The sequence below is a fragment of the Phycodurus eques genome, chromosome 6, assembly GCF_024500275.1.
Source record: "Phycodurus eques isolate BA_2022a chromosome 6, UOR_Pequ_1.1, whole genome shotgun sequence".
NCBI classification, from domain to species: domain Eukaryota; kingdom Metazoa; phylum Chordata; class Actinopteri; order Syngnathiformes; family Syngnathidae; genus Phycodurus; species Phycodurus eques.
In genome coordinates, this window is record NC_084530.1 from 19,694,871 (window position 1) to 19,722,239 (window position 27,369).

Consider the following 27,369-nt stretch of genomic DNA (forward strand, 5'->3'; position numbering starts at 1 on the left):
TGCTCTGCTGACCTGACTTGGCCTTTGAAGAATATTCACTTTATTTGCCTTTAAAAATGTCTTGAATGGTTTTCACTGTGATACTTATGGTTTTCCTTCAGATTCCCTCCGGTCCGTTGAATCGTGATGAGACAAAGAACAAGTATGTGATATTGAAGGTGAAATTTGGTGATTACCATGTGGAGGAGAGGACCATCATGGTGTCCTTCCACTCCGGATACATCTTCATCCAGACGGACAAGCCCATCTACAACCCCGGAGATGAGGGTAAGGCCTTTCTTAAAATACATCAAAATATTGGACACCTTCAAAGTTGGAAACTTGATTTTTCTTCCTCCTCAGTGCGCTTACGAGCGTTTGTGTCATCCCTGGCCTTCAAGGCTTTAGACAGCTCTCTGACCGTAGACATACAGGTCAGGAAAAAATTACTATCGTTGGTTAACTTATTTTTTTCATGTAATTTGTTTAATATGTATGCTTGTGTGTGACAGAATCCAGAAGGAGTGGTGGTCAAGCAGGTCTTGAGGTCCAAGGCTTCTTCCGGCATCTTTTCAGACTCTTTTTACCTCACAGAAATGGCTAAGTAAGTAGTTTGATGTGATTTGAAATTGCTTGAAGACCAAGTCAAAAACAAGACTTTGAGGAGTTGATACCAGGTTAAGACAGAGATTTTGATAGTTAAGTCAAAAATATGAGAAATTGAGACCAAGACTTTGAAGAGCCAAGACCAGGTCAAGACCAAGACTACGAGGAGTTAAGACCAAGTCACAACAAAGACTTTGTACAGTCCAGATCAAGTCAAAATCAAGACTACAAGGAGTAAAGACCAAGACCAAGTCTTTTAGGGCTTGAGGCTAAGTCAAGAAAAAAACTTGGAAAGGTTGAGACCAGGTCAAGACCAAGACTTTGAGGAGTTCAAACCAAAACGTAGAGAAGTTGAGATCAGGTAAAAAAAAAAACTAAAAGACTGATGACTTGAGACTAAGTCAAGACCAAAGCCTAGATTGGTAGAGACCATGTCAAGAATGATACTTTGAGTATTTGAGAGGTCAGGAACAAGACTTTGAAGAATTGAGGTTAAGTCAAGACCAAAACTTACAGGGGTTCAAACAAAGTCAATCCATTGAGATCAGGTCAAGAGTAAGAATTTGAAGAGAAAACCTTGAGGTGATCAGATCAAAAACTTGATCTTAAGGAGTTCAGACCAAGAGATTTTGGGCTTGAGACAAGTAAAGACCAACATTTTGAAAGGTTGAGATCAGGTCAAGAGCAAAACTTAAGGAGTTGAGCCCAAGACTTTAAAGGGTCGAGACCAACTCAAGATAAAACTTTGAGTGTAACGTGAAGCAACTGAAATGCAAATAATGACTTTAAATGTGTTTGTACGATTTTTACCAGTGAAGGCATGTGGAAGGTGATTGCCAAGTTTGACCACTGGAAGCAGAACACCTTCACCTCACACTTTGAGGTGAAGAAATACGGTACGCACGCATCCATAATTATCCACCTTTTCTCCCATGTTTTCATGTGAGCGTGACTTTATAGAAAGGCAATGATTTTGAGGTGCGTTTATCTTTCAGTGCTGCCCGCCTTCAACGTGACCTTGACACCAAAGAAGTCCTTTCTGAGCTTCGATGATAATGAACTGGAAGTAGAGATCTGGGCCAGGTAGACGCACAAATGCGACTTTGTCCATTTACGGCAAGAAATATAGGAATTACAGTGTTTTCCCGCCATACTGTTGTTCATCATCCTAAATAAATTGGAATGGCAATTTCATTGAAGGAGATTAAAAAAAAAAAACTGGGGGCATATCAGGCTGTGCAAGCCCAAACAGAAGAACTTTTTGTCATCGTTTTTAGTTCAGGTCAGTGGTAGTCACTTGCATTCCGCCACCCAGAACTACCCTGGCCCCATCCATCCATCCATTTACTGAGCTGCTTATCCTCACAAGGGTCGCGGGAGTGCTGGAGCCTATCCCAGCTATTGTCTGGCAGGAGGCGGGGTATACCCTGAACCGGTTGCCAGCCAATCGCAGGGCACACATAAACAAACAACCATACGCACTCACATTCACACCTATGGGCAATGTAGAGTCTTCAATTAACCTACCATGCATGTTTTTGGGATGTGGGAGGAAACCGGAGTGCCCGGAGAAAACCCATGCAGGCATGGGGAGAACATGCAAACTCCACACAGGCGGGGCCGGGGATTGAACCCCAGTCCTCAGAACTGTGAGGCAGATGCTTTAACTAGTCGTCCACCCTGGCCCCAATTGTTTACAAATATGATTTATTTTTTTTGTTTTTTTATAGAAAACATTTTTTGTGTTTCTATATTGTGGATTTTCACCTATTGCGATGAGTCTGGAATGTATCCCATAAAATAAACAGGGGCTTATTGTAAAGCAAATTTAAAATATGATGGTTTTGTGTTCAGGTACCTGTACGGGGAGCCGGTTCAGGGGACGGCCTACGTGTCATTTGGGGTAAATGTCAACAAAGAGATGAGAAGGTTGCCTTCAGTGAAACAGGTCTCAAATGTGAGTCACTCCAAAAGGAAAGTCCATTAAGAGGAGGCAAAAGAAAACTTCAGCTTCTCATTTTGGATTGTGTTGATTTTAGCTTGAGGGTGGAGTTGTCAAGTTGAGTGTGGACGAACTGAAAGCAGCATACCCCAATGTCAGGACTTTGGTGGGAAACTCGGTCTATGTCAAAGCTTCTGTCCTTACCAAGACAGGTAAGGGCGTCACCGTAGCGATGGTTCCTGAAAGTTGTCTTGAAATCAAGACTGTATAAACCAAGATCAAGTCAAAGCCAAGATTTTCAGTGTTGAGACCAAATCAAGACCAAGGTTTTGAGGCGTTAAAACCAGGTTAAGACCACAACTTTGAGGAGATGTGCACAAACAATTAAACGAGTTCACATCAAGACTTTGAGTAATGCAGCCCTATGGGGGGAACAAGCCAGTGCAAACTGTAGGCCGGTCCCAAGCCCGGATAAATTCAGAGGTGTTGTGTCAGGAAGGGCATCCGGCTTAAAACTTTCCCAAACAAATATGTGCGTTCATCCAAAGAATTCCATACTGAATCGGTCGTGGCCCGGGATAACAACGCGCCGGTGGAAATTCAGCTACTGTGGGTCGAAGTCGAAGAAGAAGAAGAAGAGGTGGAAAGCGGGTTCTTCGGTAGAAAGAGAAGAGGAAAGCACAGAGCCGAGAACTGAATGTGGGGACTTTGAATGTTGGGACCATGACAGGAAAATCTCGGGAGTTGGTTGACACGATTAGGAGAAAGGTTGATATATTGTGTGTCCAGGAGACCAGGTGGAAAGGCATTAAGGCTAGAAGTTTATGGGCAAGGTTTAAATTATTTTACCATGGTGTAGATGGGAAGAGAAATGGATTCGGGTTATTTTAAAAGAAGAGTTGGCTAAGAATGTCTTTGAGGTGAAAAGAGTATCAGATCGAGTGATGAGGCTGAAACTTGAAATTGAGGCTATGTATAATGTGATTAGTGGCTATGCCCCACAAGCAGGATGTGACCTAGAGGTGAAAGAGAAATTCTGGGAGGAGCTAGACAACGTAGTTCTGAGCATCCCAGACAGAGAGAGAGTCGTGATTGGTGCAGATTGTAATGGACATATTGGTGAAGGAAATAGGGTTGATGAAGAAGTGATGGGTAAGTACGGCATCCAGGAAAGGAACTTGGAGGGACAGATGGTGGTAGACTTTGCAAAATGGATGCAAATGGCTGTAGTGAACACTTTTTCCAGAAGAGGCAGGAACAAGAGAAGAGGAAGGGTGACCTACAAGAGCGGAGGTAGAAGCACGCAGGTGGATTACATCTTGTGCAGACGATGTAATCTGAAGGAGGTTACAGACTGTAAGGTAGTGGTAGGGGTGAGTGCGGCTAGACAGCATCGGATGGTGGTGTGTAAGATGACTCTGGTGGTGGGGAGGAAGATTAGGAAGACAAAATGCAGAGCAGAGAGCCATGTGGTGGAAGCGGAGACAGGACGAGTGTTGTGCAACTTTTCGGGAAGAGGTGAGACAGGCTCTCGGTAGACAGGAGGAGCTTCCAGAAGACTGGACCACTGCAGCCAAGGTGATCAGAGAGGCAGGCAGGAGAGTACTTGGTGTATCTTCTGGCATAAAGGAGAGAAGGAGACTTGGTGGTGGAACCTCACAGTACAGGAAATCATACAAGGAAAAAGGTTAGCTAAGAAGAAGTGGGACACAGAGAGGACCGAGGAGAGGCGAAAGGAATACATTGAGAAGCGACACAGGGCAAAGGTAGAGGTGGCAAAGGCCAAACAAGTGGCATATGATGACATGTATGCCAGGTTGGACACTAAAGAAGGAGAAAAGGATCTATACAGGTTGGCCAGACAGAGGGATAGAGATGTGAAGGATGTGCAGCAGGTTAGGGTGATTAAGGATAGAGATGGAAATATGTTGACTGGTACCAGTACTGTGCTAGATAGATGGAAAGAATACTTTGAGGAGTTGATGAATGAGGAAAATGAGAGAGAAGGGAGAGTAGAAGAGGCAAGTATGGTGGACCAGGCAGTGGCAATGATTAGTAAGGGGGAAGTTAGAAAGGCATTAAAGAGGATGAAAAATGGAAAGGCAGTTGGTCCTGATGACATTCCTCTGGAGGTATGGAAGCATGTAGGAGAGGTGGCTGTGGAGGTTTTGACCAGCTTGTTCAATAGAATTCTAGTGTGTAGACAGAGTACCCAGAGAGGAAATGTGGTACTGCATGTGGAAGTCTGGAGTGGCAGAGAAGTATGTTAGAATAATACAGGACATGTACGAGTGCAGCAGAACAGTGGTGAGGTGTGCTGTAGGTGTGACAGGCAAATTTAAGGTGGAGGTGGGACTGCATCAGGGATCAGCCCTGAGCCCCTTCCTGTTTGCAGTGGTGATGGATAGGCTGACAGATGAGGTTAGCCTGGAATCCCCGTGGACCATGATGTTTGCAGATGACATTGTGATCTGCAGTGAAAGCAGGGAGCAGCTGGAGGAACAGTTAGAAAGATGGAAGCATGCACTGGAAAGCAGAGGAATGAAAATTATCTGTAGTAAAACAGAATATATGTGCATGAATGAGAGAGGTGGTGGGGGAAGAGTGAGACTACAGGGAGAAGAGAGAGCAAGGGTGGAGGACTTTAGATACTTGGGGTCAACCGTCCAGAGCAATGGTGAGTGTGGTCAGGAAGTGAAGAAACGGGCCCAAGCAGGTTGGAACGGGTGGAGGAAGGTGTCAGGTGTGTTATGTGACAGAAGAGTCTCTGCTCGGATGAAGGGCAAAGCTCATAAAACAGTGGTGAGGCCAGCCATGATGTACAGATTAGAGACAGTGGCACTGAAGAGACAACAGGAAGCAGAGCTGGAGGTGGTGGAAATGAAGATCTTGAGGTTCGCTTTTGGAATGACCAGGTTGGATAAAATTAGAAATGAGCTCATCAGAGGGACAGCCAAGGTTCGATGTTTTGGAGACAAAGTTAGAGAGAGCAGACTTCGATGGTTTGGACACATCCAGTGGAGAAATAGTGAGTATATTGGTTGAAGGATGATGAGGATGGAGCTGCCAGGCAAGAGAGCTACAGGAAGACCAAACAGAAGGTTGATGGATGTCGTGAGGGAAGACATGAGGGCAGTTGGTGTTCGAGAGGAAGGTGCAGGAGATAGGCTTACATGGAAAAGGATGACGCGCTGTGGTGACCCCTAATGGGATAAGCCAAAAGGAAAAGAAGAAGATCAAGACTTTGAGGAGTTGGAAAAAAAAAGACAAACACTTTGAGAAATTGAGACTAGATCAAGACTTAAGCCTTTGAAGGGTAGAGACCCACTAAAGACCAGGACTTTGCCAAGTTGAGACGAAGTCAAGCCCAGGACTTTGAGGAAGGATTTGATACAAAGTTAAGGTCAAGACTTTGTGAAGTTAAGACCAGTTCAAGGCCAAGTCTTTGAGGAGTACGGATGACTTCAAGACCAAAATTTTGATGGGAGATCAAGTCTAGACTTTTTCTGTGGTTGTGAAGTCATTTTAATTTATTAACTTTATTTTTCCACTTGTGAAGGAGGTGACCTGGTGGAAGCAGAGAAGACCGGCATCAAGATTGTGGACTCGCCCTATGTCCTGTCATTTAAAGACACAGTCAAGTACTTCAAACCCGGACAACCCTTTGACTTTACTGTAAGTTTGTCATCATGTTCATCTGTTGAGTACCTTCAGATTCACAAGAAAATGTTCTTTGTGTTGTCCTCAGATTCAAGTGAGCCACCACGATGGTTCCCCAGCTCGGAACATCCCGGTGAAGGTGAACCTCCTGCAGGATCCTGTGATGGTCGGCTTGGGCACAGCCAGGGTCACAGCGAACATGCCCAAAAGTGATAACCAAGCCCTTGTCGTAAGAAAAACACCAATACCAAGACGTTGGGGAGTTGAAACCAGACCAACACCAAGTTAAGACCAAGACTGTAATTAGTTGAGACAAAGACCAAGTCATGACCAAGACTTCAAGGAGCTGAGACCAAGCAAGACCAAGAGGTGGAGGAGTTCACATTAAGAATTTGAGGATTTCAAAACAAGTCAAGAACAAGACTTGAGAGTTGAAACCAATACATAGTCTAGACCAAGACGAGTTTAAAAGCAAGTCTTTGAGGAAGTTGAGAACAAGTCATTACCAAGACTTTGAGGGGTTGGAACCAAGTCAAGACCAAGACTTTTAGGAAGTTGAGACCAACACTTTGATGTGTTGAGAATAAGTCTTAACACCTGAGTAAATTGAGGTCAAGTCCAAGATCTTGTCAAGACCAAGGCATTATGAAGATGAGATTGAGTCAAGACTAAAACTAAGGAAGTTGAGATCAAGACTTTGACCATTTGAGATCAGGTCAGAGACTTCCACAAATTGAGACTACGCCACAGTCAGGATTAAGATTTTGAGGTGTCAAGACCAGGGTCAGGAGTTTGACAAGATGAGACATGACTCTGAATAGTATAGATAAAGTCAAGACCAAGACTCTAAGGATTTAATGCCAAGACCTAGACTTTGATGAGCCAAGACCAAGACTTGGAGGAAGCTGAAACAAGGCCTATCGTTGAGACCTAGTCAAGACCAAGTCTTCAAAGACTTAAGGCCAAGTGAAGATCAAGTTTTTTAGGAGTTGAGACCATGTCAGGACCATGAACGAGCAATGACCAAGACTTTAAAGAGTCCCAAGACCGAAAACAAGGCTTTGAGAAGTTGTTGTGTTTGTGTTTCCAGGTCGAGACACAACAGGCGGGCCTCAGACCGGACCAGCAGGCCAAAAACCAAATGTTCCTGTTTCCGTACCTCAGCTTCTCCAGACAAAGTCCCAACTACCTCTACATCTCCACCAGCACCAACACAGCGTCTCCAGGAGACACGCTGGCCCTTAAACTCAACATAGCCACCGCAGACCAGAACATCAGACAACACATCACACACGTCACCTACCTGGTCTGGACCAGTCCAAATCAAATCACATCAAAAATTCTCAGAATATTGCAACTTTATTTTTTTTAATAATACTATATCTTATAATATTGTAACTTTATTCCTGTCATATAATGACTTTATAATATAATAGCTTTGTTATGAGTATTATGACTTTATTTGTGTTTGTAATATTGTGTCTTTTCCCCCCTCACAATATTCTAAGTTTATTCTTTAGTGTTATGAATTTATTCTAGTAATATTATTTTTATATTATTGTAATATTTGTTTTTCCTATTCCGACTATATTTTTGTAATATTTGACTTTTCACATAATATTTCAACTTTATTTTCACCATGTTACAACATCATTCTAGCAATATTCAGACTTTTTTTTTCTTGTAATTTCTTTTCTCCCCACCTAGTTTTTGTTTTGACGTGGTTTCTATCTTGTTCCTGGCCAGGTGGTCAACAAGGGCCAGATCGTAGAAGCTCGGCGATTGGACGTGAGCGGTCAGGTGGTGACCAGCGTGAGTCTGACGGTCACTCCCGACTTTATGCCGTCCTTCCGTTTCGTAGCCTTCTACAGTCTCCCCGCAGAGGAGGTGGTGGCTGATTCCATTTGGGTGGATGTGGCGCCTTCCTGCGTTGGAGATGTGAGTCACCTCGAGCTCCATTTTAACACTAACTTGAGTAAAATTATCACTTGCTTTCTCCTAATATTTCAACTTAAGTTTTGTAAAAAATATGGCTTTGAAATTTATACTTCTTTTCGTAGTGTTGTAATTTACACACATCTATATCTATATACATCATACCACAACTTTTTTCTTGTAATTTTGTGAAATTATTCTGGTGATTTTCAGACTTTTTGCACTTTATAGCGACAGTACGTGCATAACGTATGTGTGTGTGCGTGCGTGCGTGTGCCAGCTGAGCGTGGGCCCAGTAGACGGCGTGCAGCGAGACTACACGCCGGGCAAGAGCTTCCACTTCCGAGTCCGAGGCGACCCGGGGGCCAGTGTCAGCCTGGTGGCCGTGGACAACTCCGTCTATCTGCTCAAGAAGGACAGACTCACGCAGAGGAAGGTCAGACACACATTTGTGGATTTCTGGATTCATGCGCGTGTCGGTTGTCAGTCTTCCAGGTCATTGTCATCCCCAAAAGTTGAATGGAGGCCTTTTTACACTCTGAAAGTTCTAATTTTACGAGAATGAAGATGTGATGAGAAAAGAGTTGTAGAAGTACAAAAAGAAGTCATCATTTCCTGAGAATTAAAGTTGGAATATTATGACAGTGAATATGCAATGTTATGAGAGAAAAAGTAATAATATTACAAAAATAAAGTTACAATACAATGTGAGAAAAGTCATGATATTAGGAGATAAAAGTTGTGATTTATGATAAATGTCAAATGTTACAAGAATAAAGCCGTATTACAAGATTCAAGTTGCAAATTATGAGGAAAAAATAGAATTTCATGTGTATAAAGTCAATATTATAAGTTCTAATACGTGAATGTTTTTATGAGAATAGTGATGAAAAAATTATATTTATTTTATATTACTTGAATGAAGTTGTAATATTATGAAAATAAAGTTGCAATGTTATGACAATAATTTTCCATCGATTTCAATTTTCTGTACCGCTCACTCGGGTCGCGGTCGAGCCGGAGCCTATCCCAGCAACCTTCGGCCGAGAAGGCGGGGTACACCCTGAACTGGTCGCCAGCCAATCGCAGGGTTCATATAGGCAAACAACCATTTGCACTCACATTCACACCTACGGGAAATTTAGAGTCTAAACTATTTTTCCCTCATAAAATTGCAAATTTATTCTCGTAATGCTCTCATTTTTGTCTTGTAATATCAAAACTTTATTAACTTATTACTATTTTATTGTCAAAATATTGCAACTTTAATGTCATAAAATATAAATTCTTTCTCTCAATAGTTTGTTGACATAAATTTTCTGGTAAATTGCATTTTTTTTCTCTTGTAGTATTTCAACTTATAACTTGAAATATGACAGCTGCTTTTCTCACAATATTACCATTTTGTTCTGGTAATATTGGAAATTGACTACCATGCAATTAATTTTTTTTCTTCTATGACTTTTTCTTAATATGACTTCTTGTGAATATTACAATACTATTTTGTAATATTAAGCAACTTCATTTCCGTAAAATCCCATTTTTCATGTACGTTTAGAATAATGTATTCTCATAAAATTACAACTTTTGTCTGATAATATTTTGTCTCCATGTTTGTAGATTATGACTTTTTCCACGTGTTACAAATTTTTTTTTGTCATAAATTGCGATTACCCCCCTTTACATATGACAATTTTTGTTTTCTGATAAAATTACGATTTGCAGTCGCCTTCATTAAACTTTTGCGGCTTGATATAGACAAGAGTATTTCTTTTCCACATTGGTGTTGTTCCCCTCAGATGTGGGAGACAGTGGAGCAAGGGGATCTGGGCTGCACCCACGGGGGAGGCATCAATGCCAAGAGCCTCTTTCAGGACGCCGGCCTGCTCTACGCTTCCAGCGCCGGATTCAGAACCGACACCAGGAAAGGTAAGGGGTCGTAATAATAATAATAACAACAATAATGATCATGATAATAATGGCCACGCCTCACTTCAGCCCTGCAGTGTCCAGTCAGCAACAGAAGGAGGCGCTCTGCTGAACTCTTACAACGAAAAGCTCAGCTGGGTGAGTTTTTCTTTTTTTTTTTCCTCTCAGAATATCAGAACTTCTCATAACTTCTCTTAATATTGGGACTTGTTTCTTGTCAATATCAGCACTTAAATTTTCAAAATATTACAAATTTACTCTTAAAACATTGCAACCTTTTTTCCCCTCACAATATTCTGACTGTATTATTGCACAACACTGCCTATGAAGTTTGTGTATCATTAATATGTTGTGTGTTGTGTCTCAGAGAGTCACTACAAGGAGAAGCTGGAGCACCGCTGTTGCAAAGACGGTCTTCGGGCCGTGCGCATGCCGTACTCGTGCACTCGGCGCTCGCTCTACATCACCGAGGGCTGGGAGTGCATCCGGGCATTCCGCTACTGTTGCGCCACCTACAGAGATGAACTTCTGAACACAGAGATGCCCACCACCACTCCGCTGCCCACCACCACCTCCGAACCCTTACGTGTCCCCACACGGTTTCACCTTAGCAGAGAAATGTTTAGTAAGCGTGATTCTACAAGTGCAAATTGTCTCGTGATGATGTCATCGGTCACCACAGTGTACAGCCATTAGTTTAGTAGGCTTTTTAGTATCATTAGAATTTGAGGAGTCTCTCTCTCTGAAAAGTGCTATAAATCCATCCACTTTGTATTCCACTTGTCCTCATTAGGGTCAAGGGTGTGCTGCTGGAGCCTATCACAGCCCACTTCGAGCGAGTGGCGGGTTGTGCCCTGGACCAATCGCCGCCACATATAGACAACATAGACAAACAAGCGTTTAGTCATCCCCCCCCCACTCAAACATCTTTATTCAGAATATTGTCAAACAGCCACTTATGCATTTGAACACAAATGTCCAATATTCCACGCAACCACAAAAACATGGGGCACAAATTCACCAGATTAGACAGTTGATTTAGTCCAGAAGGACTGTCGAGGCCCATTCAGAGTAAGATTGTGGCAGCAGGCTTTCAAAAAGCATTTAGCTCTTGCCCCCCAGATAGTGCTTGTCAAACAGGTACTCTGCCATCTTGTTGTTTTGGGCATCCATGCGGCTCCGGTTGCTGATGTAGTCGCCCAACTTCTTAATGGCCTCCACTTGCTCGTTCAGGTAATGGCTTTCCAGGAAGTCGCACAGATGAGGGTCCACGTGGTCAGAGGCCAGTTTGTGCAGTTCCAGCAGAGCCTGGTTGTCATTTTTCTCCAACTGCAAGGCACACTGCATCGTTCGAGCCCACTCCCCCACTCATCACGCTCTGGTTTCTTGACATCCTGGAGGAAGACCTCGTTTGTTCTGGAAGGACAGCAGCTTGTCGGCGTGCTCCCTCTCTTCCTCACTGTTCTCCTTGAAGAAATGGGAAAATCCTGGGAGGGCTAGATCATCTCGGTCAAAGTAAAAGGCCATTGAAGTGTAGGAGGCGAACAGCTCCATGTTGACCATTCGGTTAATGGCGGCCTCGCATTCGCGGTCGTAGTTCTGACGCGCTTGAGACTCCATTTTAGCTGGCGTGTTTTGTCTTTTCTTACAAAAGAAAGTACGAAAAAAAAGGTACTTGGTCGTCTAACTAGTATGGAACAGCTATAAAGTATAAAAAAAAAAAAAAAAAAAAAAAAAAAAAAAGGACAAAAGACATTCCGTTCAATCACTGTTGAAGCAAGAACATCCAGACGTCTTCCACTGTCTATTCACTCTCAAATTTACACCTAAGGACAATTTAGAGTCTTCAATTAACCTAACATGTATGTTTCTGGAATGTGGGAGGAAACCGGAGTACCCGGGAAAAGTAAAACACGCAAGCACGAGGAAAAAATGCAAACTTCACACAGAAAGCTGCAGCCTGGATACAAACGACCTTTGAACTCTGAGGCGGTTTATATATATATATATATATATATATATAAACTTTACTAACTTACTTCATTACCTATTTACACTACTTCTGTCTTACTTACTTACTTTCCTAGCTCATTGTTTCCATACTCAAAGTACTTGTTTACTTCTTACTTGCATACTTCTTATTGACTTACTTCCTACCTACTTCTCATTAGCAGTCAGGTTCATAAATATTGGGACACGGACACAATTGTCATCTTTTCTGCTCTGAACAGCACTTGAATGGATTTGAAATGAAACAAAGAAGATGTGCCTTAACTGCAGACTTTCAACTTTAATTTGAGGGTATTTAGATCCAAATCAGTTAAACAGTGTTGGAATTACAACAGTTTGTAAATTTGTCCCATTACGTTTGGTCCCTTAAAAAGTGGGAGGCACATATTTGAACGGTTGTAATTCTTACACCGTTCACCTGATTTGGATGTCAATACCCTCACATTAAAGCTGAAAGTCTGCATTTAAAGCACGTCGTGTTCATCTCATTTTAAATGCCTTTGAATATTCTCATTCATCCTGGTCATTTCATTCTCTGGGCATTGAATCAATCGCGACTTGCGACTCATTTTCAAATCCATTGTGGTGGTGTTTAGAGTCTAAATGATGAGAATTGTGTCGATGTCCCAATATTTATGGACCTGACTGTACTTACGAACTTACTTCTTACTGACTGACTTTCTTACTTCTTACTTAGTTACGTATGTGCTTATTTACTTATTTAATTACTGCACTTACTTACTGTACTTAATTACTTACGACTAATCTTTGTTGTCAAAGATGCCCATCAGTCACTGCAGTGGCCATCTCCAGCTTGTAACGATGTCATGTGACTTGTTTCTTCCAGATTGGGGAGCACGTAGTACCGACATTGTTGCCTACAGCAACGCCCACAAGACCTTTGAGACCAAGGTTTACGCCAGGGGATCCAGCTTGGCGAGAGAGGAAGCGCGGACGGAACCCGAGGCAGACGCCGAACACGAACAAGTGGATGACTATGAGGAGGAGGAAGAAGACGAGTACCTGGACGAGAGTGACGTGTATCTGCGCTTTAGGTTCTTCGAGTCGTGGCTGTGGACTGACGTCAGGCTGCCCGATGAGGCTGACAGAGACGGGTGAGGGAAGGCAACAACAACAACAAAAATACAAGTATATGTAATCTAAAGTATCAGGACAAGTGAAAACAAAAACAAAAAAAGACATTTAACCCACATTGCCCGATAGTGAATTTGGTTGGATGTTAGGTGGTGGCCGGAGGGGCTGTAGGCGCAGAATGGCAGCCTCGCTTCTGTCAAACTGCCCCAGGTCAAATGTGATTACACACCTAGCTTAATCACCAGGTGTGACTGTGGCAGTAAATGAATAATGTGTGCAATTGTAAAACCTCTTCAAGTGCCTAGAAAGGCGCTCTATAGGTGCAATGCATTATTATTATTATTATTATTATGGCAAAATTGAAAGCAAATGTAGATAAAAGTAGCAGGACAAGCGAAGGCAAAAATATAAGCAACTGGAGGTAAAAGTATTAGGGCAAGTGGAAACAAAAAACTAATCTTAAATTAAAAATACAATAAAACCGAGGAGAGTATCTGGACTAGGAAGTGAAAAAAATATATATAGACAAAAGTATCAGGACAAGTGAAGGCACATATTCAAGCAAATGTATTAGGACAAGTGGAGGCAAAAAAGAAAAACGAAAACTTCAAGACAACATAGGTAAAAAATAATTGGACAAGTGAAGGCAAACAAAACAAAGAAAATATAAATAGAAGTATAAGGACAAGTGAAGGTAAAAATACATGACAACGTAGACGCGAGTATCTGGACAAGGGAAAACAGACAAGCAAATATAGACAAAAGTATCCAAACAAGTGAAGGCAAAAAACTAAATACAAACAAATGTGTACAAAAGTATCTAAATTGATGCGCAACTGTGACGTCAACGATGAATTGCTATCCACGGTAGTAACTGATGCACAATGTAAAATCAACATGAACAAGAAGCTTTTGAAGGGTTGTCCACTGTAGTGTCTGATGAACTGTGACATCATTTTTTCGAAGGTCACTTGTGTTTCCCAATTTGTGCGTTGCATCATCAACGTTAACTCAGTGATGATCAATAACCCCCGTGTGCACTTTGTCTATGCATGTTGCGAGTCCCGCTTGAAAACTCATGAGTTGTTCATATTTTGTCGTCTTTGTTTGGAACTATGTCGTTGTGTGTTTGTTGGTTTCAGGCTGGCGTCCAGCGAGGTGAGCCAGCCTCTGCCCGACAGCATCACGGAGTGGGGCGTCCTCGCCGTCAGCTCCTCTCCAAACACCGGTAAACTACAATCACGTACACTTACACATAGCTATCATTTTAATTATTTCATGGCATTTGTAGTTATTTTATGGCTTTTGATATTTGTATTATTTTTACAAAGGCATTTGCATGATTTGATTGCTATTTATATTGGGAAATTTGTATTTAATGAATAGTATTTTGATCATTTAATGACATTGTTCAATATTAAATGGTATTTTAATTTAGCTAATGGAATCAAGATTTTTTGAGTGTGATTTTAAATTATTTAATATATTTTTACATACTTTTTTTATTAATTCAATGCGATTTGTATTTATTTAATGGCATTTTCAATTATTTAATGATGTATTTATTTATTTGGGATTTTGTTTTTGCTGTTGTTTAATGGATTTCTTATTCATGTAATGATTATTTATTTAATGACATTAATTTTTTTATGGAATTGATAAATATTTAATCGCCGTGGTAATTATTTAATTACCAATAAAATATTTTTATTTTATAATATGATAGTTCTTTCAAATCAATGTAAATGTTTGGTGCCTTTTTAATTATTTAATGAAATCCATCCATCCATTTTCTGTACCGCTTTATCCTCACGCCGGTCGCGGGCGTGCTGAAGCCTAGCCCAGCTGACTCTGGGCGAGAGGCGGGGTACACCCTGAACTGGTCGCCAGCCAATCACAGGGCACCTATAAACAAACAACCATTCGCGCACACATTCACACCTACGGGCAATTTAAAGTCTTCAATCAACCTACCACGCATGTTTTGGGGATGTGGGAGGAAACCGGAGTACCGGAGAAAACCCACGCAGGCACGGGGAGAACATGCAAACTCCACACAGGCGTGAGTGTGAATGGTTGTTTGTTAATATGTGCCCTGCGATTGGCTGGTGACCAGTTCAGGGTGTACCCAGCCTCTTGACCAAAGATAGCTGGAATAGGCTCCAGCACGCCCGCGACCCTAGTGAGGATAAGCGGTACAGAAAATGGATGGATGGATGGATGTCATGCATTATTATCAACACTCATGTCATGAATTATTAATTAATTTAATGATATTTTTTTTTTTTTATGGTATTGATATTTACTTAAATGAATTTTATAAAATTTGTAAAAAAAAAATTGGGGGGGGGGGGGCATTTTTATCATTTAATGACATATTAATTAATTAAACTTTTGTTTATGGCATGTATTCTTAATTATTTATACTGACATTTGTAATTATTTTATGGCGGTGATATTTATTTTATGGTATTTTTTGTTTAAGTATTTTAGTCATTTAAAAGCAATTTAAATAATTTTTTTAAAAATCATTTGATGGCATTTCAATTATTTAATGACATTTTTATTAATTTCATGTTCATTTTTGTTCCGGTTAATGGCAGTCTTTTGTTTGCTGCAACGGGTTGTTGACATTCCTTCAGGTTTCTGTGTGGCCGAGCCGTACAACATCAGGGCGTGGAAGCGCTTCTTCGTGGACTTGAAGCTTCCGTACTCTGTGGCCAGGAACGAGCAGGTGGAGATTAAAGCAGTCATCCACAACTACGGTCAAGGCGACCTGCACGTAAGTCACGCTTCTGATGCGTAACTGGCATCAAGACTCGTATGCATATAGAAGAAACCAGCTGTTTGGGGGGGCTGTCCACTGTAGTGACTAATCCTCCCCTCTTTCAGGTCCGTGTGGTGCTGATGAAGACAGAGGACATGTGCAGCGTGGCCTTCCGTGAGCGCCACACCCAGGAAGTCACCCTCCCGGCGGGCACGTCCAAGGCGGTGCCCTACACCATCATGCCCCTGGCGGTGGGGCGGCTCCCCATCGAGGTGATGGTGGTGGCCCGAGACATGATGGGTGGAGACCGCATACGGAAACTCCTGTGGGTGGTGGTGAGTGAGCAACACTGGCGGTGGCCATAAATTGTTTTGCACATTCCCAAAATTCCCGCATTTCTTCAGTATTGCCACAGAAAACAATCCAATAAATGCAGCTGTTTTCCAATTTTAATTCATCATTTCTTATTTCACAATTAATTCGACCAATTCAAACCTTTCCAATGTCAAACTGTTCAGCTCATTCAGGACTAATTGGAAAGTATTATTCACATTCCCTACATTTCCAAAGTTTTTAGTATTTCACATTATCCATGACAAATTTCCCACATTAATAGAGACAATTGACAAATTGATCTCATCTTCTACATTTCGCGACTGATGAAAATATTACAAATTCAAAATGTTCAGCTCATTCAGGACATCTTGTGAATGAATTTTCTCAGTCCAAAATTCCCAGTTTCCCCGGAATTCCAAATTTTCCATTTCAAAATGTACCTAAATTAATGGAGCCATTTTATAAGTTAACCTCATCCTTCCACATTTCACAACCGATTCAAACCATTACAAATTCAAAATGTTCAGCTCAACTTATGAACTATTTTTCACATTTCCCCCAGAATTCAAAATTTTCGATTTAAAAATTCCCCAATTAATGGAGACATTTTTTAAATTTTCTCATCTTTCTAAATTTGTCAATCCACTTAACCCATTCACAAACATTTACATGAAAATGTTCATTCAAGACATTCAGGCTACTGTTTGTGATATTCCAAGAATTCCCAATTAAAAAAAAAGAAAATGCCATATTTTTCACGAGTAAATTTCCAATTAGATGGAGATTTTTGACCAATTCACATACATTTGATGATTCTTCAATAATTCAACAAGTCAATGAATTTCACAGCACTTCAGTTCAGCATCAGCGCTTCCACATTCACACATAATTTCTCCAGAAATTGCGTTCTCTAGTTGTTGTTGCCTTACAATTAAAGTAATCGTTCTCAATTTGCACCCAAACAGATGGATGGCGTGCAAAAGACCAAAGTTTGGAGCACCATCCTGGACCCAGCAGCCGAAGGAGGTGGGGACGTTTGTTTCAGGCACAAGTTGTGTTTTTGAAAGTTCATCCCCCGAATCCAGTTTCACTTAACAGTGTGAAATTTGGTAGACATGTCTGTCATGAGCAGACCCACCAAAAAGTCTCAAGAATCCATGCCTGAAAAAAACATTGCCATTTTAAGGTTCTAAATGGCCATTTTAGAGTCATTTTGGCCCTTTTTTGTATTCATCCCTCTGAGTCAGTTTCACTTAGCAGCATGGAATTTAGCAGGCATCTCTGTCCTGACTCCTGAGTAGACCCACAAAAAAAGTGTCAAGAATCCCTGTCCAAATAGACACACAAAGTCTGCCATTTGGGTTCCAAACAGCCACTTGAGAGTCATTGTGGGCATTTTTCATACCCCTGTGAGTTTTTCTGGAAATTAGTCAACTGAAGCCAGTATTGCTTTGCAACATGAAATTTGGCAGACATGTCTGTCATGAATTGACCCACCAAAAAATCTCTAGAAGCCATCCCTCAAAAGATACGAGACGTCTGCCATTTTTCATTCATATTGCCATTTCTTTAAGGGTCCGTCAAAGACAGTCTCCACCTAGAAATTCCATCCCATTGCTACCAAATGTATGCCACCTATAATAGACAGATGGAAAATGGTAAGGGGCTATGTCTACCACAAGCGGACCCACAAAAAAAGTCTCAAGAACCCATGCCTGAAAAGACTCAGAAAGTCTGCAATTTGAGGTTTTGGCCATTGAGTCCATTGAAATATTTTGAAGCGATAGCGTGATGGTATTTTATGTGATATGAACTTTGCCTTTTGCTTCCATGCAGGTAAGCAGAGCGTCCCGGTGGACAAGATGGAACTGCAGGGAGTGGTGCCAAACTCAACACCAGAAACATTTATCAACGTCCGAGGTCAGTCACCAGACGGAATGAAAGGTACCAACGTGACGCTTCATGACGCGTAGCTCCTCCCGCCGACCTCCCCCAGGGAACGTGTTGGCCGACAGCATCGATAACTCCATCAGCGACGACTCGCTGGCTTCTCTGATCCGCATGCCGGGCGGCTGCGTGGAGCAGAACCTTGCCACCATCACCTTGCCGCTCATCGCCACCATCTACCTCGAGAGGACTGATGACTGGGAGGCTGTGGGAGTGGAGCGCAAGGCTGACGCGCTGAAATACATCAGGAGAGGTACGGATGGATGGATGGATGCATGGTTGGATAGTACCTGGATGGATAAGACTGATGGATGGATAGTACATTGATAGAAGATAGTCATGGATGGATGTAAATGCATGCATGGCTGGTTAGATATTACATTGATGGATGAATAGATAAGGTTTCTACTTGAATGGATAGATTGTTGGATGGATGATATATGCACGTATGGATGAATGATGGACATGATATGGTTGGATAATACATAGATGGACAGATGGCTAGCTGGTTGGGTGGCTACTGTATAGACTGATGATGATTAATGGAGATATGGATGGGGTGGATAGTACCTTGATGAGTTGTACACAGAAGAATGACTGGATGGATGTATAATACATGGATGAACGATGGGATGGATAATCTATTGTTGGATGTATGGTACACAAGTGGATGGATGTGTACACTATCATGATAGCTAAAAGATGTGCATTATGTATTTCTTCTTCTGTTGTTTTCAGGCTATGAGAACCAGCTGGCCTACAAGAAAAGTGACGGCTCTTACCCCCCCTACAGGAGGGAGGGCGCAAGCACCTGGTACGTCACAGCTACGCGTCCATTCGCATCACACTCGTAATAATAAGCGCATGTTTGTCTGGTGCTCAGGATCACGGCGTACGTGGTGAAGGTGTTCTCCATGGCTCACTCGGTCATCGGGGTGGACATGCAGCAGGTGTGCGACCCGCTCGGTTTCCTGGTGCGCAACAAGCTCAAACTCCCCAGCGGACGCTTTGTGGAAGACAACCCGGTCTACAGTACCACCATGACTGTAAGATACACATTTTAAATCAATACATGTGGGAACAAAGCATGTACTGGAGTGTATACAGTATGACTGATCAAAAGTTGATCACTTTATGCGCCTTACAATCTCACAAAGGGGACTTCAACAAGGATTACAGTTTCAAAGTGGGATTGGAGCCAGAGTGAATATTTGATGTTTGTTTGGTTTTAAGCCTGAATTAGGGTTTCATGGTAGGGTTTCATTTAAGGATTTGCAAGCCAGGTTTTGGGTTTCAAAGTACACAGGGCTTCAAGTTGGGGTTTCAGATTATGGTTTCAAGCAAGCACGAGGGTTTTGAACAAGAGTTAGGGTTTCAAGGCAAGGTTAGGGGTTCAATTTAGGTTTCCAGCTGTGGTTAGGGTTTAAAACAAGGGTTAAGGTTACAAAAAAGGTTAGGTTTTCAAAGTTGGGTTTCAAATGTGGGTTAGGGTTTCAAAATAAGGTTAAAGTTTCAAAAGAAAGGATTCAAACCTGGGTTAGGGTCTCAAACAAGGCTTATGGTTCCAAATCCTGGATTCAAAGTAGGGCTTCAAGCCAGGGTTAGGGTAAACAATGTTGTTTGTCCATCTAGGATGGCATATATTACTCCAGTCTGGCTGATTTTAGTTTCTCTCATGTATTTGTCCACATAGGGCGGCATGCGCGGCGACGACCCTGAGATCACGCTGACGGCGTTCGTCCTCATCGCCCTGGCAGAGGCCAAGCAGGCGGGAATACAGTGCAGCCAGCAAAACCTGGAGGTGAAACATGACCGCACTAATTTAACTCGGTGATTCCCAGCCAGTGTGCTGCTCGTTGCACTTTAGTGTGTAGTACCCTCTCATCCACCTGGCTGAACCCCACCGTACAGCCATCAAGCCGGGGGGCAATAAGTATGCCCACACCTGCTCGGCACGTTTCGACGTGGACAACTCCAGAGTGGAATAGAGTCCAACCACTCTCAAGAAAAAATAAATTGCAGCTGTTTAAAGTTCTCACTGGTGGACTGTCACGGTCAGGTGAGGAAGAAGTGCGTTTACCCATTTTGCCGAATGCGGAAATAGGTTGCGCATATATCAGATTGTTTTGGTCTCATGGTGACAAAATGTAGACAGCATGATGAAGAAGACTGCTTGAATACCAATTCTAATCGAGACAGGACATTTATTGGAAGAGACTGGAAGACTCACAGAAAGGCATAGAAGTGAACATCATGGATCCAACATCTGTTGTGAATTTTGCTGTTCAGCGTGCCTCGTTAGAGGGCAGCAAGGTGTGCAAAAATTACCAAAACACTGAAAAGTTGAACATGTGCATTCAAAATCTACAGAAGGTCAAATTAAGTTCACCTATAAAGGTTAGAATGCGTTTTAGGTTCATCCTGAAATTACATCGAGTATCCGTAACTTTTTGTGAGTCGTGTATGTGCCTTGTCAATTGCTGTTGGGAAACGCTGATGTAGCTCTAAGACCCTCCTGAGCTGGTTTGTGGGCCCTACAGGAGGCAATCGGTACCGCGGCAGAGTTCCTGAAGAAGGCGCTGGCGACGTCGGGCAGGAGGCCGTACACGGTGGCCATCGCCTCCTACGCGTTAGCCTTGACGGGAAAAGGCCCCACCGCCTACGACCCCACCAGACCGCTCCTCGCAGCATCCCCAGATGGTAATTGCTTCATTCAGAAGTAGCTGTTGTTTGAAGCTTTAATGAACGCAACATTGATGCTAATTTCTATTAGCCTGTTTTGGGCATTTTGCATTATATGTTAGCAGTAAGCCAGCAGACTTTTCCCAGCCACGGCCCCACTGCCACAGCTCGTCCCAAGCCCTGATAAAAAAAAAATAATGGGTAGGCTTTGTCGGGAAAGGCGTCCCATGTAACACATCATGTGAGTGACTCGCTGTGGTGATCCCTAATGGGACAAGCCCAAAGTCACAACAACAATTAATTTTTTCTTGAGTTTTCAGGTTTAGTTGTGCTTTTTGTGGTGAGGAGGACATACAACGTTAATTTACTGACATGTTAAGGCTAGGGATTCAAAGTAGGATTTAAAAAATGTGGGTTTCGGACATGGGTTAGATTTTACAATTAAGGTTTCTAGCCAGAGTTAGGGTTTCAAGTCACCATGGTTTCAAACAAGGGATAGAGATTCAAATTATGGTTTCAAGATAGGGTTAGGGTTTTAAATCTGGGTTTCAAACTTGGGTTAGGGTTTCAAAGTAGGCAGCCAAATTAGCGTTTTAAATCAGAGCTGAGATTTCAAATGAGTGTTTCAAGCCTGGTATAGGGTTTTTATAACAATGGTTCAAGTTTTAAATGAGGGGTTCAAGCCTGGTTTAGGGTTTCAAATTAGGGTTTAAAGCCAGGGTTAATGCTTAAAATTTGGGTTAAAGTTTCAAAACAGGGTTTCAAGCCAGGATTCATGTTTCAAGTTATGGTTTCAAACAAGGGTTGGAGTTTCAAAGTAGGGTGTCAAGACAGGAGACATTTCACAAACCAGGATTAGTTTCAAATTAGGGTCTGAAGAAAGTGTTAAATATTTCAAGTTAGGGTTTGTAACCAGGGTACGGCTTTCAAAATAGGGTTTGTAGCTAGCATTATTGGTTCGAGTTAGGGTTTCAAGCTAGGTTAGGCTTCCAAACGAGTGTTTCAATGTCCTAACTGGGCCCCCTGCAGGCAGCCACTGGCCAGACACTCACAACCATTTGTTCTCGCTGGAGGCAACCGGTTACGCCATGCTGGCTCTCATCAGGAAGGGTCACATGCAGGAGGCCGGGAAAGCCTTCCAGTGGATCAACGGCCAGCGCAGGATGGGCGGAGGTTACGGCTCTACTCAGGTGTTGTTTGCTTCTTAATAATAAGCTATATTAATCAGCATTGTCTGAATGCTGAAGAGCACCAAAAAAACTTTTTATCACCACTTCCACATACTGGTATCTTAACCCATTCAAACCATTCCAACGTCAAAGTATTCATAAAATTCAAGTCAACTGTTTTCCAGATTTAACAAATCTTGCTTCTGCATTTCTCAACTGAGTAAAACCATTCCAACTTCAGACTATTCAGTTCATTCGGAACATGTTGGGAGCCATTTTTTCACATTCCTCAAATTTCCACTTTTCTCTAAATTCCACATTTTCCCCAATGCACAATTTTTGCTTGATTCTATAATTTCCATGAGAAAAATCCCAAATGAATGGAAACATTTGAACAATTTACATTCATTTCAAAAATGAATTCAGCGTTTCAGTTCAACGTCTGCTCTTCAGCCTTCACACGCAATTTATTAAAAAAAATTGGATTCTACTGTTTCATACATTTACTGACATTGTTGTTTTTCTTGTTGGTGGTGGTGTCAGTCCACCATGGTGGTGCTGCAGGCACTGTCCGAGTACCTGATGAAGTCTCAGGCCGCCAACGAGCTCTCCCTGGACGTTGACGTCAAGATCACGGGCCGACGTGACATCCGATACCACTTTAATGCCAAGACTGCATACACTGCACAATCTTCCCGGGTGAGACACACACACAACAGATACAGGAAGTCACATGGATGTCCAAAACGTAAGAACTTTCCTTCTAACGTTACCCGTTTGCTTCCAATGTTTGCTCCAACATTAGCTTCCAAAGTTTGATTAAAAAAATTGGATTCTAAAGTCAGCTTCCAACGTTACCGCATTAGCTTCAATATTAGATTCCAATGTTCATTTAAAAACTAGCTTCCAGCGTGAGCTTCCAAAATTAGCTTTCAATGTTAGCTTCCAATATTGCCTCCTATGCTAAATTTTAAAGTTAGATTCCAAAGTTAGTGTCCATCATTAGCTCCAATGTTAACTCCAATGTTAACTTGTAATGTTAGCTTCTGAAGTTAGCTTCCAAAGTGACCTCTAATGTTAGCACTAAGGAGAAATTAGCTTCCAACATTACCTTCCATTGTTGCCGCCAATGTTAGCTTCAAACATTACGTGTAACTTTAGCTTCCAATGTTAGCTTCTAAAGTTAGCTTCCAATGTTAGCTTCAACATTAGCTTCTAGTGTTGCCCCCAGTGCTACTTTCCAAGATTGGATTCTGTTCTTAGCTTCCAAAATTACCTCCAATGTTATCTTCCAATGTTAGCTTCCAACCGTGCCTTCAATGGTACCGTCCAATGTTAGATTCCGACTTTAGCTTCTAATGTTATCTCCATCATGAGAATTAAGGACAATGAATGTTAGCTTCGACGTTAGCTTCCATCGTTGCCTCCTATGTTACCTTTCAACGTTAGATTCTCAACTTAGCTTCCACAGTTAACTTCCAACGTTAACGCTAATGTTAGTGTCTGAAGTTAGCCTTCGACTTTTGCCTCAATGTTAGTTTCTGAAGTCTGTGTCCAACGTCGACATTACCTCTAACGATCTAAAAAGGACCAACGTTAGCCTCCAACTTTAGCGCAAACGTTATCTTCCAACGTCAACTTCAATATTAGATTCCATTTTTATTTTACCACCCTGGTTTCCCTGGTTTTGATCTTCTTCTGCACAGCTTCCAGCTAATCTGGACCTGACTGTGGAGGCCACAGGCAGCGGGCAGGGAATACTGGAGGTAGGACGGGTACAAGATGGCCTCCGCAAAAGCGTCAATTGACGTATGTGTCATGACTCCAGGTGGTGACGTATTACAACCAGCTGCACGAGGTTGACGAAAAGACACCCTGCCAGCACTTTGAGCTCAGCGTAGATGTCGAGGATTCCAGCGGTGAGTTGTCTGGCTTAGCCCCTCATCCCAAGGAAGACTGACAAATAACAGCAGAGCACAGGGTCTTAATTGTTTTAAATCTGATTTTACTCTTTGAAAAGGTAATTATGTATGATTAAACAATGTTTTTATTACATTTCCAAAACACAAAAATCAAAATGCTTGGATTATTTGACTAACACTTGGCCTACTGATCATCCTTGGTGTTTAGCCAACTAATTTAACAAGTCTAGGAAGATCATCTGGATTGTTTTTTTGTTGTTGTTTTTTTTTCTCAAACTACGCAGCCATCCACATGGTCAAATGTACACAATTCCATCTTAAACAATGTACATGTGTTATTGTACATCTGTCTAAGACAGCTATATTAGCAAAGCTAGGAAAATTGTGATGATTATTCTTTTTTTTAAGAAAAAGCTTTGCAACCATTCGCATAGTCCTTTAAACCCCTAAAAAAAGCAACAAATAAAAAATGATATAAAAATAAAAGCTTTATGCTACTCAAGTGATGTCTCGTGACAATCCCTGGCGTGAGCTAATAATTCTGGGAAAATCAGAAGTTTGGCTCATTAGCTCACCAGCTAATGTACTTGTATTTTCTGTAAAATAATGTTAAATTGTAATTAGCTCAAGATGCTAGCATTACGCTACTAACGTGAGGCTGAGTGCATGATCGTCCCCAGCGCGAGCACATTAATCCAGCTAAGCTAATGATGCTAAGAAAATCGTGACGATTAGCTTTTGCGTCGGACCACGTAGTCAGTTGAATACCTCAACAATCAACAAATAACTATTTGACTAGCTAACTATGCTAGTTAGCTAGTCAAAATGTGGGTGATGCAGAAATTGTACAAATGTACAACAACAGAATCACTTTCTTTTTACCACTTGTGTCACACGTTGCTGGGCAAAATTTACGGTCCGGCCTCACAACAATAATTGTTATTTTAAATTGTTCTTGAACCACAACAGAAAAGCCTCCCGCAGATGTGGAAAAATCCTACCTGATGACCATCAAAGTCAGGTGAGAGCCCCACCTACCCAAGCCTCACAGTCTCTCCTGATTGATCAGATGGCATCAGCCATTTCAAATTCCAGCCAATCGGGGAAGCCAACGTGCTTACGGTGACAAACTAAACAGCTAGCATTAAATATGGTGTATTTGCATGCCAGTACTCAGTAAATTCCTCACCTCAAATAATGCCTGTGTGCTAAATAAACATATAACTCAAGAAATACCACTATTATGATCGAATGTATTTGACGGGCACAGGGCATTAGGATCCAGCGACGTCAGGATGGTGGTGTTGGATGTCAGCCTGCCCACGGGCTTTACCCCCGAAAACTCGGACCTGGAGATGGTACACATTTTATTTCATGTTATATTATTATAGTTTCATTAAACCTCTGGGTTCTGTACTGGTATTTTGTCTCTCTGAGGGCTAGGATAAATATATTTGTGTGTGTGTGTGTGTGTTCAGTTGTCCAATTCGGTGGACCGCTACATCAACAACTTCAAGATGGTAGACAACCTCAGCGACAGGGGCTCCCTCATCATCCACTTGTTCAAAGTAGTTGCCAGAACCGGAACCGGGCACTCAGACTGCTGGGTCAATTGAGCTACTGTCTCAGCTGTGGTGTGCTCTTCCTTTCCACTCAGGTGTCCCACAAGGAACCTGAAATCTTGATCTTCAGACTCCAGCAGAACTTCAAAGTCGGTCTGCTGCAGCCCTCCTCAGTCACCGTGTACGAGTACTACAATCCCGGTACTGCTCTTATACTTAAGAAATATATGTACTCTTATATGTACTGTAGATACTCTCACTGGTCACTTCATTAGGTACACTCTCTGATGCAGTGGTTCTCAAACTGGGGTTATATTGTAGTTATTAATTAATCTGATTGCTTATTACTTATATTGCATGAATATAGTCAGGAGGGGCTTTGAACAAAAGGTGTATTATTACAGGTATAAAGTCCTATTTTATTCTGAACAAAAGGCGTATTTTTTTCCAGAATGTGGTCCGATATTATGGAGAATAAAGGCATCTTTTCCAGAGTAAAAGGTGTAGTTTTATAAGAATAACTAATGTATTTTTAATATTCACTAGTTAAAATGTGATTTTCTTCCCTTGTTACACTTTGACTATAATATTGTGATATGACTTTATTCTCATTTTGTCCCAACTAAATACATCTTTTTTTATAATATACTTTTTTGTTGAATAATTATAACATTATCCCCATAACATTCCAACTTTTTTTCCCCCAAAAATATGAATTTGTTATTGTATAATTACAACCTTTTCCCCTTGAAAACGGGCAAGTTTTTAATTCCTATGGAATTTAAGGGTACACAGTAGTTATTTTTTTTTAATACCGTTATGATTACAAGGAAAGTTCTATTTCCCAAGGACCCTAGACCCAAAAGGTTTGAGAACCCCGGCTTTAATGAACTCAAATACAAACAATCTGCCTTTACAAACACTAAAATGCTGTTGTTTTGAGAGGTATTTCCCTTTAAGAGATTTGTTTTGCGTTGCTGCACTGTTTTTTCCCATTCAGTCTTGCCATAGTTATTTTTCCCTACAGAAGAGATTAATTGTATGTAGTCACATCTAAACTTGCTGAAGTATTTTATAAATGTAGGAAGTTGTATGTATTTATGATAAAATTGCATGTCACTGTTATTAAAATAGTTCGTTTAATGCTAAAACACTTTGATTGAGAAAAAAAAATGGATTGCGCCTCTAATATTTTTAGCATGTCAATGGTAATTTCCATCTGATGTTAGCATAATGCTAATTGCAAATTTTTGACTTTGTTGTGCAGTGGATAGTTTGATTCAATGTCAGTCCAAATTAATAACAGAATGCTTATTTTAAAAAGATCGCGGCGGTAATTTCGTAAACGTCGTAGGCAATTTCCATTTTATGTTAGCATAATGCTAACCCCACATTTTTAGCTATGTTGATTTGAGGATAATAATGACAATAATAGTAATAATAATAATATTTTTTGTCGATAGACCACCGCTGCAGTAAGACGTACACACCCCGTCAAGAGCAGGAGGATCTGACGCACATCTGCAAGGAAAACATCTGCCGCTGCACACAGGGTAAAAACACACAAACAGACATAAATGTACTTTCTAACCCTAACCCTTTTGTCCTCTCACCTCCACAGGCGACTGCTGCGTGCCCAAAGCAGACAGCGAGAGCTTTGGTACCAAGGAGAGAGAGACCTTTGCCTGCACGTCTCTGCACCACGGTACTTTTTATACCCCGAAAACATGGACGTTTTCACGCTCCTAACCCCTAACAAGCTTGTTACATGCTGTTTTCCCTCTCTCTTTGTTTTCAGTGTTCCAGGTGAAAGTTGTGAGCATCCAGC

The 27,369-nt window shown here is 41.6% G+C and overlaps 1 protein-coding gene and 1 pseudogene across 1 annotated transcript; one reads left to right on the forward strand and one right to left on the reverse strand.

The window, feature by feature from the left end:
* Window positions 1–119: 119 nt before the first annotated feature.
* c3b.1 (complement component c3b, tandem duplicate 1) lies at window positions 120–25,630 on the forward strand. The gene is made up of 33 exons (XM_061680095.1): window positions 120–267; window positions 343–413; window positions 492–583; window positions 1,399–1,481; window positions 1,581–1,668; window positions 2,440–2,542; window positions 2,625–2,739; window positions 6,087–6,202; window positions 6,276–6,416; window positions 7,278–7,493; window positions 7,934–8,125; window positions 8,403–8,558; window positions 9,922–10,051; window positions 10,121–10,189; window positions 10,419–10,676; window positions 12,909–13,176; window positions 14,299–14,384; window positions 15,799–15,938; window positions 16,049–16,258; window positions 17,225–17,285; window positions 18,096–18,179; window positions 18,256–18,459; window positions 18,945–19,020; window positions 19,090–19,252; window positions 19,900–20,007; window positions 20,747–20,906; window positions 21,918–22,078; window positions 22,601–22,756; window positions 23,764–23,823; window positions 23,886–23,976; window positions 24,949–25,000; window positions 25,250–25,337; window positions 25,458–25,630. Exons 1-33 carry the CDS (start codon window positions 198–200, stop codon window positions 25,593–25,595), a joined length of 4,206 nt encoding a protein of 1,401 aa, XP_061536079.1. The 5' UTR covers window positions 120–197; the 3' UTR covers window positions 25,596–25,630.
* Window positions 11,139–11,706, reverse strand: LOC133404327 (ferritin, middle subunit-like; annotated as a pseudogene).
* Window positions 25,631–27,369: the final 1,739 nt, after the last annotated feature.